General features: G+C 43.9%; 1 protein-coding gene across 1 annotated transcript in view; it reads right to left on the bottom strand.

The window, feature by feature from the left end:
- Positions 1 to 14,634, bottom strand: part of csmd2 (CUB and Sushi multiple domains 2) — a gene marked incomplete at its 5' end in the record, with an annotated part of 568,918 nt that overhangs the window by 170,162 nt on the left and 384,122 nt on the right. Inside the window, 4 exons of the mRNA XM_080735514.1 lie at positions 3,427 to 3,615; positions 8,501 to 8,710; positions 9,383 to 9,499; positions 11,889 to 11,958. Of these exons, the coding sequence (XP_080591640.1) occupies positions 3,427 to 3,615; positions 8,501 to 8,710; positions 9,383 to 9,499; positions 11,889 to 11,958 (586 nt within the window). The remainder of the gene's footprint in view (positions 1 to 3,426; positions 3,616 to 8,500; positions 8,711 to 9,382; positions 9,500 to 11,888; positions 11,959 to 14,634) is intronic.

Raw genomic sequence — 14,634 nt, 5'->3', positions numbered from 1 at the left:
GATCAAAATGGTTAAGCAATGCCTCGGCGGCGACGGGTTCCCACCCCTTTCACTGAACGCTTTGGTTCCCATGGCGACGCGTACATGCAGCAGACGGAGTAGGCGCTACGTGGGAAGGGACCTTCTGCCGTGGTAGACGGCAGGTTTATCTATCGAGCGCGGATCATTTCTGGTTACCGTTTGTCATCTGCCGTTGCCGTAGAGTTGCTTAAGGTCGCTATAGTCACTGTCGGGCAGAAACCTCGTATCTCCAAGTTTCAAATGTGTACGTTCTCATCATACAAGGCCGTCGCACAAAAGTAGCGAAAAGGTGCGAGGCGTTGTGTGCTTGTAGATCGGCTGTTTTCACTGGTTTAAATCATTTTAAAAATGATAAATACAAAACAAACGGTCTGGACCTACAAGGTTTCCACGCGACAACGACGATATGTGGGACTCAGTGATTCGCTGAATATCTTCGCAGCCAGGTTTGCTCTAATATAGAAAGGGCTGAGGCTTTAGCAGGTCTTAACACACTGAATAGGTGTAAGAGATTGTTATCCATCCACTCTCACTGCAACCCCCCCCCCCCATCCCCTCTCTCTCTCTCTCTCTCTCTCTCTCTCTCTCTCTCTCTCTCTCTCTCTCTCTCTCTCTCTCTCTCTCTCTCTCTCTCTCTCTCTCTCTCTCTCTCTCTCTCTCTCTCTCTCTCTCTCTCTCTCTCTCTCTCTCTCTCTTCTCCAACATCTATCTCCTTGCTCATGCATTCAAAGGCCAGACTCATGGCCATCGCCTCTGTGGCTCTATGTAATTTTCCTGTCTTATTGAATAATTGACAGCAGGAGCGTGAGAATTTAGGTCAAGGACAAGGCACGGTGGAGAAAGCACTCATTAGGGTTTTTTATTTATCTTTTCTTTTCTTTTCCTATTCACTAGACCACGCCACCCCACCCCTGCCCCGCTGCCTCCACCCTCTTTCTCTCCACAGCCCCCTTGACGCAGTATCGATTCGAAGAGAGCGAAGAGCACTTTGCTTCTGTAATGGAGAATGGGAATTCCGTTTAATCTGAATTATTCATAATGGTTAATCGCTATTACACCCACCAGTCTCAACATGGTGATGTAACAGGAAGTGATTTTATATTGTGTGTGCGTCTGTGTGTGTTTAAATGTTTCTGGTTATGGGTGAAAGCCTTGCTTGTTAAGTTAACATGTTACTGAATGTTTATAACGTATAGAGGGTATGCACATGCATAAAGTGAATGGCAAATAGAGTGGCAAAGTTCTGTTTGGATGTATGGACAGTCAAGGCCAAAAAGTATTTTTTTGCCACTCAGTAGGCGTTCCTGCATAACTTCCGGGTATGATGATGATGTCATGTGCATACTCCTCCAACTTATACTTAAACAAAAGTTATCTTTCACTGTTTTTTTTACCCCACAATATCCGTTCCACATAAATGTGTTTTGTTCTCTAAACATTAGTTTTAGTTCGCAATTGTTTGGAAATAATAGTAAACTCATTTAGTGATCCAGACATGAACGGGTTAAAATGTCCAAGCTGCCGTTCGCAGGCTCCGTCCACGGCCAGTCTCTTATTTTGAAGGCCGGAAGTAGATTGCACAAACAATTCCTTTTTGACGACCCTTTTTTTTACCCGGAAGTCTTGTCGTCCAATGTGTACACAGTAATAATGGCGGATCGATGCCTTTCAGCTTGTACTATTTTAGCGAAAATCCAATGCCATCCTTGGCATCAAAAGTGTTTTTTGGAGAAAATGGACATCAAAGATGAGAATGACCGTCGGCTTCCATGTTAAGGGATCACTATTGTGTGCACGTGGATGCGCGATGATGATGAATCGGCGAGTCCACCCGTGCCAGCACTTTCCAACGGACGGTACGGTAAGCTTGCCAGCTTTACTGTATATACAGTATATTTCGCGAGTATTCGCAGGATCGGCACTCTAAATACTCGAGTATTTTCCGCGAGTATTCTCGGGATCGGCTACGAATGAGTAAAGTTATCCATTTTAAAGTTACATAGAGTTGCATTCCAAAATGTCCTCAACGCCCCGGAGTTTTATTTCAAACTGAAATAATATAAGCTGTGCACTATGGGGAGCGGGGGTGGGCTATGAAAAAAGGCTATATCTGTTTGGTGATGACCAATATCAGCCTGTGTTAGGGCAGGCTGCACAGAACATTTTGTACTTTTACTTTTGGTACGTTAAGTACATTTTGATGCCAATACTTTTTTACTTTTACCAGTGTTGGGCAAATTACTTTTAAAAAGTAATTAGTAACTTTACTAGTTACTGCTCTGAAAAAGTGACTAGTTACGTTACTAGTTACTAAATTCTCAAAGTAACTAGTTACTAGTTACTTTTACTTTACTTAAATATATGTGTGTATATATATATGTTACAGTATGTTTGGGTAACTCAGGACGTTCATTGTAAGAGCGCTTGTTTTCCACCAGATGGCGACGACAGCCACTGCTCTGCCATTCACTAGTGAAGGCGCTGACGTCACTCGTTTGCGACTCTCTTTCTTTATTTACTAGCCTAGCCTAGCCTAGCCTAACCTAGCCTAGCCTAGCTTAGCCATTAGCTCCATTGTAGTCACTTGGACAGGGCGTTTATCGTGGGCTTGCCCAGGCCTTACGGCCTGGGCATAAATATAACGATTGCATTCACCACGGCTTCGTAACTCGCGCGGCGCTCCGCCGGCCGCGCGGCCCTGGCCCGCTCTTCGCGGCCACTCGCGCCTGCGCGCTCGGGGGGGAAGAGCAGGACCAAGGTCCGCTGGCCTTCGCGCCGCTTGCAATGTCGTGGACAATCGAGCGGCTCCGCCTGGAGGACGACGTTGTGGCGAGCGCTTGCTCCGCCCCGTGCGGCACCACGAGTGCTCCGTTTCTCGACCGTCCTGTTTCTCTAACAAACCGTGACATATATATATATATATATATATATATATATATATATATAAATATATATATGTAATAAAAGGCCGTCTCTGATTGGCTTATCCTAGGATTGTACAGTAGGTTAACCAATCATCACCCCTCTGCAACGTGCATTGACTCAAGTTAGTGTGAGAGCGGCCAGTAAGATTCATGTTCATGTTACTGTGAGAGCTCATTTTGATCACAAGAAAAAAAAACGGAGTAACGAGCCCCTTTACACCACAGTAACTATAACGGCGTTACTGAATGGGAAAGGTAACGCACTACGTTATTAGTTACCGAGAAAAGTACTTTCGTTACGTAACGTTATTATTAGTAACTCGTTTTCTTCCTCAACACTGACTATAACATTATGAACACAGGCCTTTTACTTGTAACAGAGTATTTTTATATTGTGGTATTGCTACGTTTACTTAAGTAAAACATTTGGGTACTTTTTCCACCACTGAAGAGAACCATGCAACAGTTCACAGTCCTGTACCTTCGCAGCGAGGAAAGGGATGGTCCCAGTTGCGGATGGTGCCGTGCTCGCAGGTGAGGATGGAGCGTCCCATGAGCTGATACCCGGGGAGACATTCAAAGGAGATGGACTGACCAACGTTGTAGCCCGCGCCGACCACCACTCCATAACGGAAAGGCTCTGGGTCTGGACACTCCTGTAGCTCGTAGGCTGTGGTAGAGAGAGAGAGAGAGAGAGAGAGAGAGAGAGAGAGAGAGAGAGAGAGAGAGAGAGAGAGAGAGAGAGAGAGAGAGACAGAAATAAGAATATAAACTAAGTAAAATAACTGTGATAACATTGCCCTTCACAGATAAAACTCTTCCAATTATTTCTTCATTTATGTTGTGCATAATTGCAAACTTAGCCGCAGTTGACTGTTAAATAGCTGAGATCATGGGCTCAGATTAGAATCATGAGCAACAGATCTGCATACAAAACAGGGGGCACGCGCTGAGAGAGAGAGAGAGAGACAGTCAGGGTATGCTTTTAATGACTCTGCCAAACTGCCTCGCTTGTGGAGCCAATTTGTGGCCTTTGCTAACTGTGAAACGTAGCTGCAGCTTAATCAGGGCCGCCTTGAGGCATAAGCGAACTACTGTACACGGCCGCTTAGGGTCCTGACTCCCAACCGTGGCCATCAGGGGGTGGGGGGCCAGAGTTATCTTACACAATATATTATGCACTGTACAGTGGCAAGAAAAATAAATACATACATACATTCAGCACATTTGTTAAGCCCTGGTGAGATTTGCCAGCCTGACTAGTTTAATGTATATAACAATATCCAAACTAAACCTGACAAACAAGAAAAAAAGAATAAGAAGAAAAAAGAGAATCTGGAAGCACGGTACTTTTCAAAGATTCTTGAATCATCTATGAAAAATGTGTCTCCTTTCTTCTTCAACTAAATGCCTTAATCCTAATTCTAAAATACGAAAATAGAGTAGTGCTGTTACATTATTTAGAAGTGGCGTTCAACATTTACAGCACACCGAGCTTTAGAATTGATTTTCAACAAACAACAGCTGCTACTGCTACTGTATTAAATGTACACAAGCTACCCGACAAGCACAAATATGATTAAATATTTTTATACACAATATTTTTGTGTGCATTTGTATGCATATTTAACATTCTCTAATGTAATTGTTGTACAGTATACAAGAATTGGAACAAATGGCCAGTAAAGCTATACGGTCGCACAGAGCGCCTGATTGACTCTGGTAAGTATAACACTGTTGTGTTTTAAGGAAGAGGTAGACAGGCCATTTGAAAGTTATTGTTGTACTGTAGGCAGTGGGGAGCAAATGAGTTGTTGTGACTGTATCAAGTACAAGACTTCTAACAAAAGGCTATCTGGCAGCTGGCGCTATGGAGGGATCCATGGAAACATAAGAAGATAAGAAGTACAGTCAACGATTGCCACCTCGTACCGTACGATTTGCTGAAATGAATGGCAAAAGTTTAATCGAAAATGTGTGCTGGTTGAGAGAAAGCTTGGGGGCAAATCAAATTCTGCTTACGGCCCCAAAAAAGGCTTGGGCCGGCCCTGAGCTTAATGCTGTGCGCAAGCAAATACATCAATTAGATGTTCCAGTGGCAGGTGTGTGTCGGCAGATAACAAGGTCAGCGTTGCGTTGGATGAATGTCTGAAATAAGAATCGACTGTTTCTATATTCAGTGTCGCTCTGTCAATGCAGCGGTATATATGCATGTACCTACCTATACCTACTGTACTGTACCTATCTCTACCTACCTAACTATCTACCTACCTAGTTTGGGGCTGTTATTATCACTGTTATCGTTCCATAGCTATGATCCCGTAGGTCCTTACTGGCCTACCAGAATGGGGAGTCACATTGAAATACAGCACGAAACCCCATTCCAGTGTCTGCCTCGGCAGCGTCCCTGTTAATCATTAGACTTTCAGCCCAACCTGCTGGTATCGAGTTATGTCCGATGTAGCCTATGTATGTATGTATGTACTCTAGGTAGGGCAGGTAGATTCTATTGGTACAAAATACCTGCTGCCACCCCACCTGCAGTTTTTTTTTTATATATATTTAGATTCTCATCACTGTTGGCATCCATGAAACGTGGGCGTCTACACAACACTCTCGTGGAGCAAGAATTAATTTCTCTGGATGTGTGAATACTACTCAGTCAGACATCAGTATAGTGTGATACCGGGGGAGTCTTGCCTCCTCAACTCACATCGCCATGTTCTCTCTCTTTCTTTGGCAGATCTCTCTCTTTCTCTCTCTCTCATCAGCAGCACTCCTGATCTCTACCCCCCACCCACCCGTCCTATCTATTACTGTCTGTTACCATCAAGCTACGGGGGTGTTCTTGGAGAAACTTTTTGTACCAAACACAAATTGTGCCAGGGGCAGGCTAGAGAGTTTGGCACAGTCATCAGAAGCAGAGTGGGTAAATTATTCTCCAGCCCCTATTTCTTTCTTTCTTTCTCTCCCTCTCCCTCTCTCTCTCTCTCTCTCTCTCTCTCTCTCTCTCTCTCTCTCTCTCTCTCTCTCTCTCTCTCTCTCTCTCTCTTCCCCAACTGGATACAAAAGCAGGCAGTGAGCCTTGAAGGGCTGGGATATAAATATGACTTAAGAAATTGATTTCTATGGATCACAGCATCCCTTTGTGCAAGATAAGTCAAGCAAACACTGCAAACGGCGAGGGGAGGGGGGGGGATTTTCCAAATATAATGCTTGATTTATATGCTAATATACACCTAATTATGTGAATGCACGCCACAGCCCTTTGATCCGCCGGCTTGTAGTAATGATAAATAAAAATGTATAATACAACAAAATAAATAAACTGGAGCGGCTTTCTGAGCCTGTTACATTAGACCTGGCGGTCAGCAGGAAAACACCACAGAGGTAAACAAGGCCTCACACTGTAGGCATGTGCTGGTGAGATCTCCATGGAGACCAGGGGCGTCACAAGGGGGGGAAAAGTGGGACTAGGGCCCAAAGGGGGGCCTTAATTATTTTATATACTTTAGCTATTGAAAAATAGCAGATCTACAAGCTCACAGCGCGGCACCGTGTGCGCTGCTTGTAGATCTGCTATTTTTTGAAAAAGTCGTGAAAATGTGTGCATATCTTTGAATATATGTATTTTTTAAGCGAACATTGTGTAACTCAAATTTTGCTTCTGGGGGGGTCCCAGGGACTAAATATTTTGAGATGGGGGTCTGTGGCCAAATACATACAATTTTGGGGGTCCTTCACATGAAAAAGTATGAGCACCACTGACATAGAAACATAGGGTTTTCAAAAAACCGTAGAAGGATTTGAAATATTCAAAGACTCACACATTTTCAAGATTTTTCAAAAATAGCAGATCTACAAGCTCGCAGCGCAGCACTCGGTGCCGCGCTGTGAGCTTGTATATCTGCTATTTTTCAATAGTTAAAGCACAAAATAATTGAAGTGAATCCTTGTACCCAGGGCCCAGAATTTAGTGTGACACCCCTGATGGAGACCAACTCTTGTTCGGTGTGAAAGTTCGTATATATACAGTAACAATGGCATTTCATTGCCTCTGCATGATTTGGTTTGATGCGTACCTGCCACTACACTATCTGTGTATGTATCTTTTATTGTTTTACCCGGTTGTATCGTGTGTTATTTTATTTTATCCTTCCCTCTCCTGCTCTACCCTACCTCTACTCTCTCTCTTCTCACAAAAAAAAATAAAATACAAATTATGTAGTGCACTTACCTAACAATGTCAGTGGGCTGAAAAGCACATTTTTATCATTTTACTGCAGTCTTCCCCAGTAGATTTGAGTAAACTGACCACTTTAGGGTGTCCAAATAGGTGAACTGTGAACCCCAATACAAGTGTCCACAATACTGTAGCTTACTTTTGGAGGAACTCACACCATCTTTAATGACAGTGGGCCAAAATAAGCTTTTCAGAGGCTGTAAAGCACATTTCGACACTGTTACTACTGCAGTCTTCTGCCAGAGCATTTGAGAAGTAAACGGACCACAGTAGGGTTTCCAAATGGGTGAACTGTGAAGCCGAATGCAGCAATTGAAACTAACAATTTCAATTTCTCCAACTTTCCGCACCTGAAAATTCGGTGAGGTGACGATAAATGCCAGGTAATTCAGTAATGTTTTGGGCTTGAAAGTCCAGCCTACAGCAAAGTGGCGCTATTAAGGTGTAATTAAACTAACAGGTGATTAAAAATGCATTATTCCTGGTGACAATGAATTACCAATGGGCTTCTGTGAGTCATGATTAATCCCCTCTTTCAGTCTCTCAGTCGCTCCCGGATTGCAGCGGTTCAGGCAAATACCTCTCATTATGAGTGCATTCACCATCCTCTGTCCCCAAATCAAATGCAATCACTCTGCTCAAATGACACAGCAGCCACTGAGTGCTTTCCATAATGGCCAGACACGCTGCACACTGGAAGTACTCAGCAAAAGGCTGCGGTCAAGTTTTACTTTACCAGGACGGTTGTATCCTTCAGCATTATCCAATGCATCATCAATACAAATCTGCGATACAGTATCTACGTGTGTGTGTTTTTCCAAAATGTTTTAATGTTTGAATCCTATTTAAAAAGATGAAGCAGTCACACACGCCTTGCCGTGTGGATGCGTTAATTAGAAACCAACGTTTCCAACATTTTTAACATCTTCAAAGGTGTGATCAGGACAGCTGCCAACACCAATTTTCCTCTCATTTACTTGTCCCAGCTGTCTATTGTTATTTTTTTTTCTAAATCCGTGTGGTTCCCAAACGGTGTGTTAAGGCGATGTGACATAAGCGACAAGTCCAGTTGTGCCTTTGGATTTTTTACATCAGTACTTTTGCGTACCCCAAAAATATAGATTTCAACCACTTCAATTTTGAGCATGTTATGGGTGAAAATGTAATTCATTATTATTATTACTAAACAATGTTCGCTATGAATACAGGTGTGCCTTGTGATTTCGACTTGCCCATTGCTGTGGGCACAAAAAGTTTGAAAACCACTGATCTACAGTACATGACAGTATCCATTCATAGAATGGTCTCTTACCCTGGTACTCGAACCTAAAGCCCGGTTTGTTCTGCGAATGGTCGCTGTGGAAGTAGACGGTGGTCTCGTGTGACGTGGTGAGCAGGGAGTTGGGGATGTCCGGCCCGCTGAAGCGGCCGATGACAGTGCTGGTTTCCAGGGGTCCGTTGCGTATCTCCAGGAAGTCGTGGTTGGCCTCGGTGGAGAAGTTCAGGAACTGAACATGGGCTCCTGGGAATGAACCAAATGAACCGCATGAACCCTACGGTCACTATTCTGGTAATGTCATCATAGGCTATACCTTTGCCGAAAATAGCAGATCTACAAACTCTCAAAGGAGAAAAAAAAGGAGGAGACCAAATATACATTAGACCCCTTAATTAGTACCGTCTAAGTTTTAGCGGTTAACCCATTAACTCAAGGGTCTTCAACAGGGGGTCCTCAAGAGTTACTATTGGGGGTCATCCAAATCTTTGTGTGACAGAAACCTTTTTCTCCTTTTTTATATCAACCACTTGGACCCTAGTGGCCTTATTCTGAGAACTTTAGCCAAAAATAGCAGATCGGCTATTTTTGGCAAAGAGGTTTGGTGTAGAGGGGAAAAGAGCAGACTAAGTACAGAGTGAAATGTCAAGTGTATTAAGTACTGACAGTTCAAGTGGTTAAATATCTGAAAAGACCAAATTGACAGGAATCCAAAATACACTGATGATGGTGCTGTCAAACAACAAAACTATATGGAATCTATGAAAAGGTTGTGGGGGGTCCCTGCTTCATCTCTCTCTCGACTAAGGGGTCCTTGGCCTGAAAACGTTGCATTAACTCAATGGGAAAATGTGTGGAAGCGCCCCAGGGCAGCATGCTTTGTACCAAGGCTCCCATCCTTCCATGCGTATCTCTCACCATAACCAACTGGCAGGTAGATCCTCCAGGTGCAGTCGCTGTTGCTAGGGTAGTTGCCAGGGAAACCGGGGCTGAGTACCATCCCTTCCATTTCCTCCCGGATTCCGCCACATTGAGCTATAGCACAGGATCAGACAGGATGTACCATTAACATGCTGGTGCATGGGGTTAACGTAATGCTTAAACACAATACATTCAGACTTATGACATTCAGAATTATGTTTTTCTTTTAACTAAATCCAACAGGTGAATTTCTAAGGAAGTTTGGCAGGTGATTTCCTTTTCCCCCTGGGGCAGGAACTGCGACCCAGAGTAATACAGAAGTGTTCTGCATTCAACAGTATCCCTAACAGTTTTCACAATGACAGAGATTATTTTTGTATTTTTGTAAAATAATAATATTATTTTCTCTCTCCGTAAATAATTTCATTAAAATAAAACAATTCATTAAAAGCAATTGGCCTGACTCCTACGTACATTGTCGTTGCTCTCAGGTGTATTGCCACATCTACCCTCCATAACAGTAATGCCCAAATTATTGAGCACTGTATAAACGTTGAAGATTAGTTCATTAACCTCTTAGAAAGGTGACAACGTTCAAAACACCTCTGACCTAGTTATCGAAAACTCTTCATCTACAGTAGGAAAAAGCAAGAAAAGAAAGAGAGAGAGAGAAAAAAAACAGAAGGTATAGTTGTCGTCTCAACTGACAGTTCAGGAGGCGGCATTTCATAAAATAGGTCAGTTTCACCTCTTCTAAAGTATCAAAGGGGTTGGGAGCACTTTGGAAGCAGCCTCATATCTCAGCCCACCACTCTCTCCCCTCTGCACTGCTTCCCCTTTCATCTTAAACCTCTGATGGATTTAACTGGTTCCCCAAGTGGAACAGTGGAACAAGACTCAAACCGTGTCACGGACAGTGCTTGATAAAGTGAACGCGAGAGGGTGGCAGTGGTGGTGGTGGGGGCGGGGAAAGATAATAGAACGTGGAGGGATACGAGGGGGGAGAGAGAGGGAGATAGAGAGAGCTCCCGAGACAACAAAATTAACCTGACGAGTGGAAGGATACAGCTGAGTCAGGTAAATAAAGACAGAGGGAATGAGCGCGAGAGGAACAAGTGCGCGGTGGAAGAGGAGGTAAATGGGACAAACGGCCTACATAACTCAGAAGACGGGAGAGAGAGCGGAGCGCGGCTGCTACCACAGTGTTCCTGTGCGGAATAAAGCGAGGGGGTTAAGTGTTAGCCTGTGCCAGCAGAAAAAAAGCCGGGGGTAATCAGCAAACTGCTGATGCCTGTAAACGCGATGAATCTTCAACCCTCCCTACTTTAACCAATCGTGGCCAGAGATGGAACTAATTAGGCAGTAGTAGGTCGTTCCGATAAGTGGAACACGTTTGTCAAGGCGCTCTCTCTCACGGAGCGCTGAGGCAAGCGAGCACCGAATAAGCGCCAGATGAAGCGAGCCTTGAGCACGCCGTGCCTCAGAGTTTGGCTTTGGAAGAGCATATCGCCGTTGTCGGGTGGAAACCTCGTATCTCCAAGTTTCACATTTGTACGTTCTTTCGCAAAGTAAAACCCTGCTTCATCATACAAGGCCGTCGCACAAAAACAGCGGTGCGAGGCGTTGTGTGCTTGTAGATCGGCTGTTTTGACTAGTTTACATTTCTTTAAATGATAAATGCAAAACGAACGGTTTTGGACATACAAGGTTTTCACCCGACAACGACGATATACAGTATATATATATATATATATATATATATAGAGAGAGAGAGAGAGCTAGGCCACGTGAAGCATTTCACAAGAGCGCAAGATGTTTATCGGGCAGAAACCATTCTCCATATTTCAACTTTCTATGTTTTTCGTCATGCAAGACATGAAGAGCGTCGCATCAAAAACAGCAAGCAAAGCTACATGAAGCGTTTCACAAGAGCGCAAGATGTTTTGCACACGGATATATACCACGCACACCTCTCGTCGCCTGGCTCCCGGCGACGCCGTAGCATCTGCCACGCTGTTAATCTATCCATCATCTGACGAGGAGTGAAGGAGTGAAGAGGAGGAACGTGCGGAAAAAACATATTAACCCACCCTTTTCAGGGCGGGGGGAGGAGGGAGGGGTAAAAATGTATCGCTGTCGCCTATGTGGAAAATCAATTGCTGCCGCTATTCAAAAGGCAAGCGATGTGGGTGGGTTGGCAAGCGTTCGCGGCGTGCCCACAGGGACCTTGGCCTGAGAGGCTTGTATAATGTGTGGAATAATCAGCTGTCACCGCTACAGGCCTGTTACCTTGGGGCGTGGGTGGCAGGCAAGATCCCCGACGAAAGAGAAAGAAACACGAAGGAGGAGAGAGCGGAGAGGGAGGGAGGGAGGGAGAGATAAGGAGGAACAGGTAGGGCAAAAGGAAAGGGAAAAGAGGGAGGTGGTAGAAATAAAGAAGAGAGAGAGAGGAAAAAGCATTGAGATAGAAAGAGTAAGAGAAAAGAGGTAGGGATTTCTTTACCTATGCAGAGAGGAGGTGGATAGTTCCATCGCCGTACTGTTCCAGGCATACAGGATATGTGAGAGTTCCCCTGCAATGCAAAACACGCACACGCACACACACACACACACACACACACACACACACACACACACACACACACAGGAACATTAGACCAATGCACAAAAAGAGATCAGGAAATCAGTTAATTTGCTCTCTTCCTTGTCACTCATCTGTCGCCTCTTTGAAGCCCCCCTCTTCTCTCTGTCTCCCTTGCACGCTCTGTTGCTGAGCCAAACACAGTAAAATCCTAAGTCTGGATTTGACTCTAAGCATGTACCAATGGAGATCCATCTGTACACGCTTACAGTGAAATTAACACCAGGGATTGTTACAGTGCATGTGAAGTGACAGAACAATGAGGCAGAGGCATTGCTTCACAACAATATCAAATGATCACACACACGCGCGCACACACACAAACACACACACGCACAAACACAGAGAGGGGGCGAATGACAGTTCTGGTGCAGATTGATCATTATGCTAGTAACAAAAAAGAAACGCTCTCTGATGGCTTTCCAGCCTAATACGAGTCACAGATTAAAAAAGAGAGAGATCTCAGATATTGTGACTTCTATCCCCCGTTTCTTCCCAATTAAGCCAGTATGCCAATTCTGAATGTTCCCCACACATGATCCCTACAGTCAGTTAAAGCAGATATATTCTAACTGTTAATTTAGCGAATGTCTGTCTTTCCTTCTGTCTGCATGGTGACATCACTGATACTAATTAACCACATGAACCCCACATGGGTATCCGGAGTCCCATGCTAGTGTCTTTTCTGTTAGCTGCTCACAATGCGACGCAGCGCGTCGCATTGTGAGCTTGTCGGTCTGCTATTGTCAGTGGAAGCTTTCCTCACAATACCAATGATGGGGTTTAAGTGGTTAAACAGTGTCGCCACGACGCCACCATGGTAACAGCTGCATGCTGGAACAATGCCCAACTGACATCACTGACTGGCATCACTGACTGACATCACTACAGTGCCCACATTTGGAGAGGACATCACAGACTAGCCTGGACACGGAACACCATACAGTATAAAATAAAAATGTCGCCAACCAAGGAAGATGATACACGAAAGAAGAAGAAAAAAGACAGATAAACAGACAGGACAGACAGATACAACGGGTATTGCACAACTGGACAATGGACATCAATGGTGAATATTCTGCCCAACGGGCACTGGTCTGGTAATATAATAACTATTAATTTACGGAATGTCTGTCTGTCCGCCATCTGTCTGTCTATAGTACTTTGACGTACTAGTAGTACTGACATCACATACTGGCCTGTACACGGAACACCATATATGGGCATAAACGGGTGAAACCGTGCCCAAATTGACATCACTGATACCACCGCCTGTACTGCGCATGTGTCATGGTAACATCCGCATGCAAAAACAATGCCCAAATTTGGAGATGACTGACATCACTGATACGTCCGGGGGTTCTCCAACATTACTTCTGAGACTCCTACATTCAATCCCTCATAATACTGTGCACACCACCCGGGCAAGATCCTAGTTTTAACTGATGAACGTGTCTAATTGTACTAACACCTAGTTGTAAGTAACATGGCATACACAAATTAACAAGGAGGTGCTAGACTAGGGGTGCGTGTTGTGTTCAAGTCCTCACTTTCAATAAATAATGACGAACTCCAAAGATGAATCTTGTATGCTGAGATAATGCAGTCACAGCAAGGTACTTATTTGTATCTTTATATGACATAGCAAAGTACAGCAAAGGTATTTAATATATACGTGGAAACCGGAGGTATTCAAGTGTAAAGCCCTGAGGAACTCCGGTCAACCATATAGGGTTTAAGTGATTAATGTGTCTCGCCCAGGTCCGCTTTTACAATTGAGACATGGTCTGTCTTTGATGTGTTACTGTGTTGAGGAAGGCTCTACCGAATCGCCTTCTTATGTGCTCGCCTGTACCTATTTAAATAAAAGGTACCCAAAGGACATTTAAAGTGAGTGCTAGTATAAATTAACTCTTCTGGACTGTGCACCTGCCACCTGTGTTGAAACTTGAGTCATGCTTGACGCTAGCCAAGTACATTTGCACATAGTTGTTTGCAATTCGTCCTCTGTATTTACCCCATCCTAACTATTAGCAGCAGTGGGCAACCATTGAGCAGTGACGACGGCGAGTGGACACCTCGACACTATAAGCCTGGAGTAGCTGGGTCTCCAACATGCAGTGGTGGATAAAGAGCCACATTTCATTTGCACATTTTTCAACACAGTGAATGAAATAAGAATGTAACATCAAGAGAGCCATAACTGAGGCATGTTTAGCCCATTGCCTATGACTCAACATTTAATAGACATTACTTCCAGGTGCCAACCATCTTCCAAAGCATACTTTCATTTGCTTGAATTTTAAGTATAACGTGATATGAATAAGTATGACTTGCTGAGATTTGAAATTTGCTTGAGATATCTCCAAATGTTTTGTCAAAGTTCTGTCATACATCATGTCTGTGCATTTTAAAGCATTTCAAAGTAATAGATTTGCAATGTCTAGCCAAAATTCTCCCTCGAGTAAAGATTGATTTATAAATGAAATTAAAAGATCCATGATTTATTAACTGTGCAATGATATTCAGTCAACTTTGACTCATTTATTCAGGTACCTTTGATAGCATTTTAATGACTTTGGAGAAAATGCAGACAAACACAAAATCT

Source organism: Nannobrachium achirus, assembly GCF_963921795.1.
Source record: "Nannobrachium achirus genome assembly, chromosome: 10".
NCBI classification, from domain to species: Eukaryota; Metazoa; Chordata; class Actinopteri; order Myctophiformes; family Myctophidae; genus Nannobrachium; species Nannobrachium achirus.
This window is presented reverse-complemented; position numbering and strand designations above follow the sequence as displayed.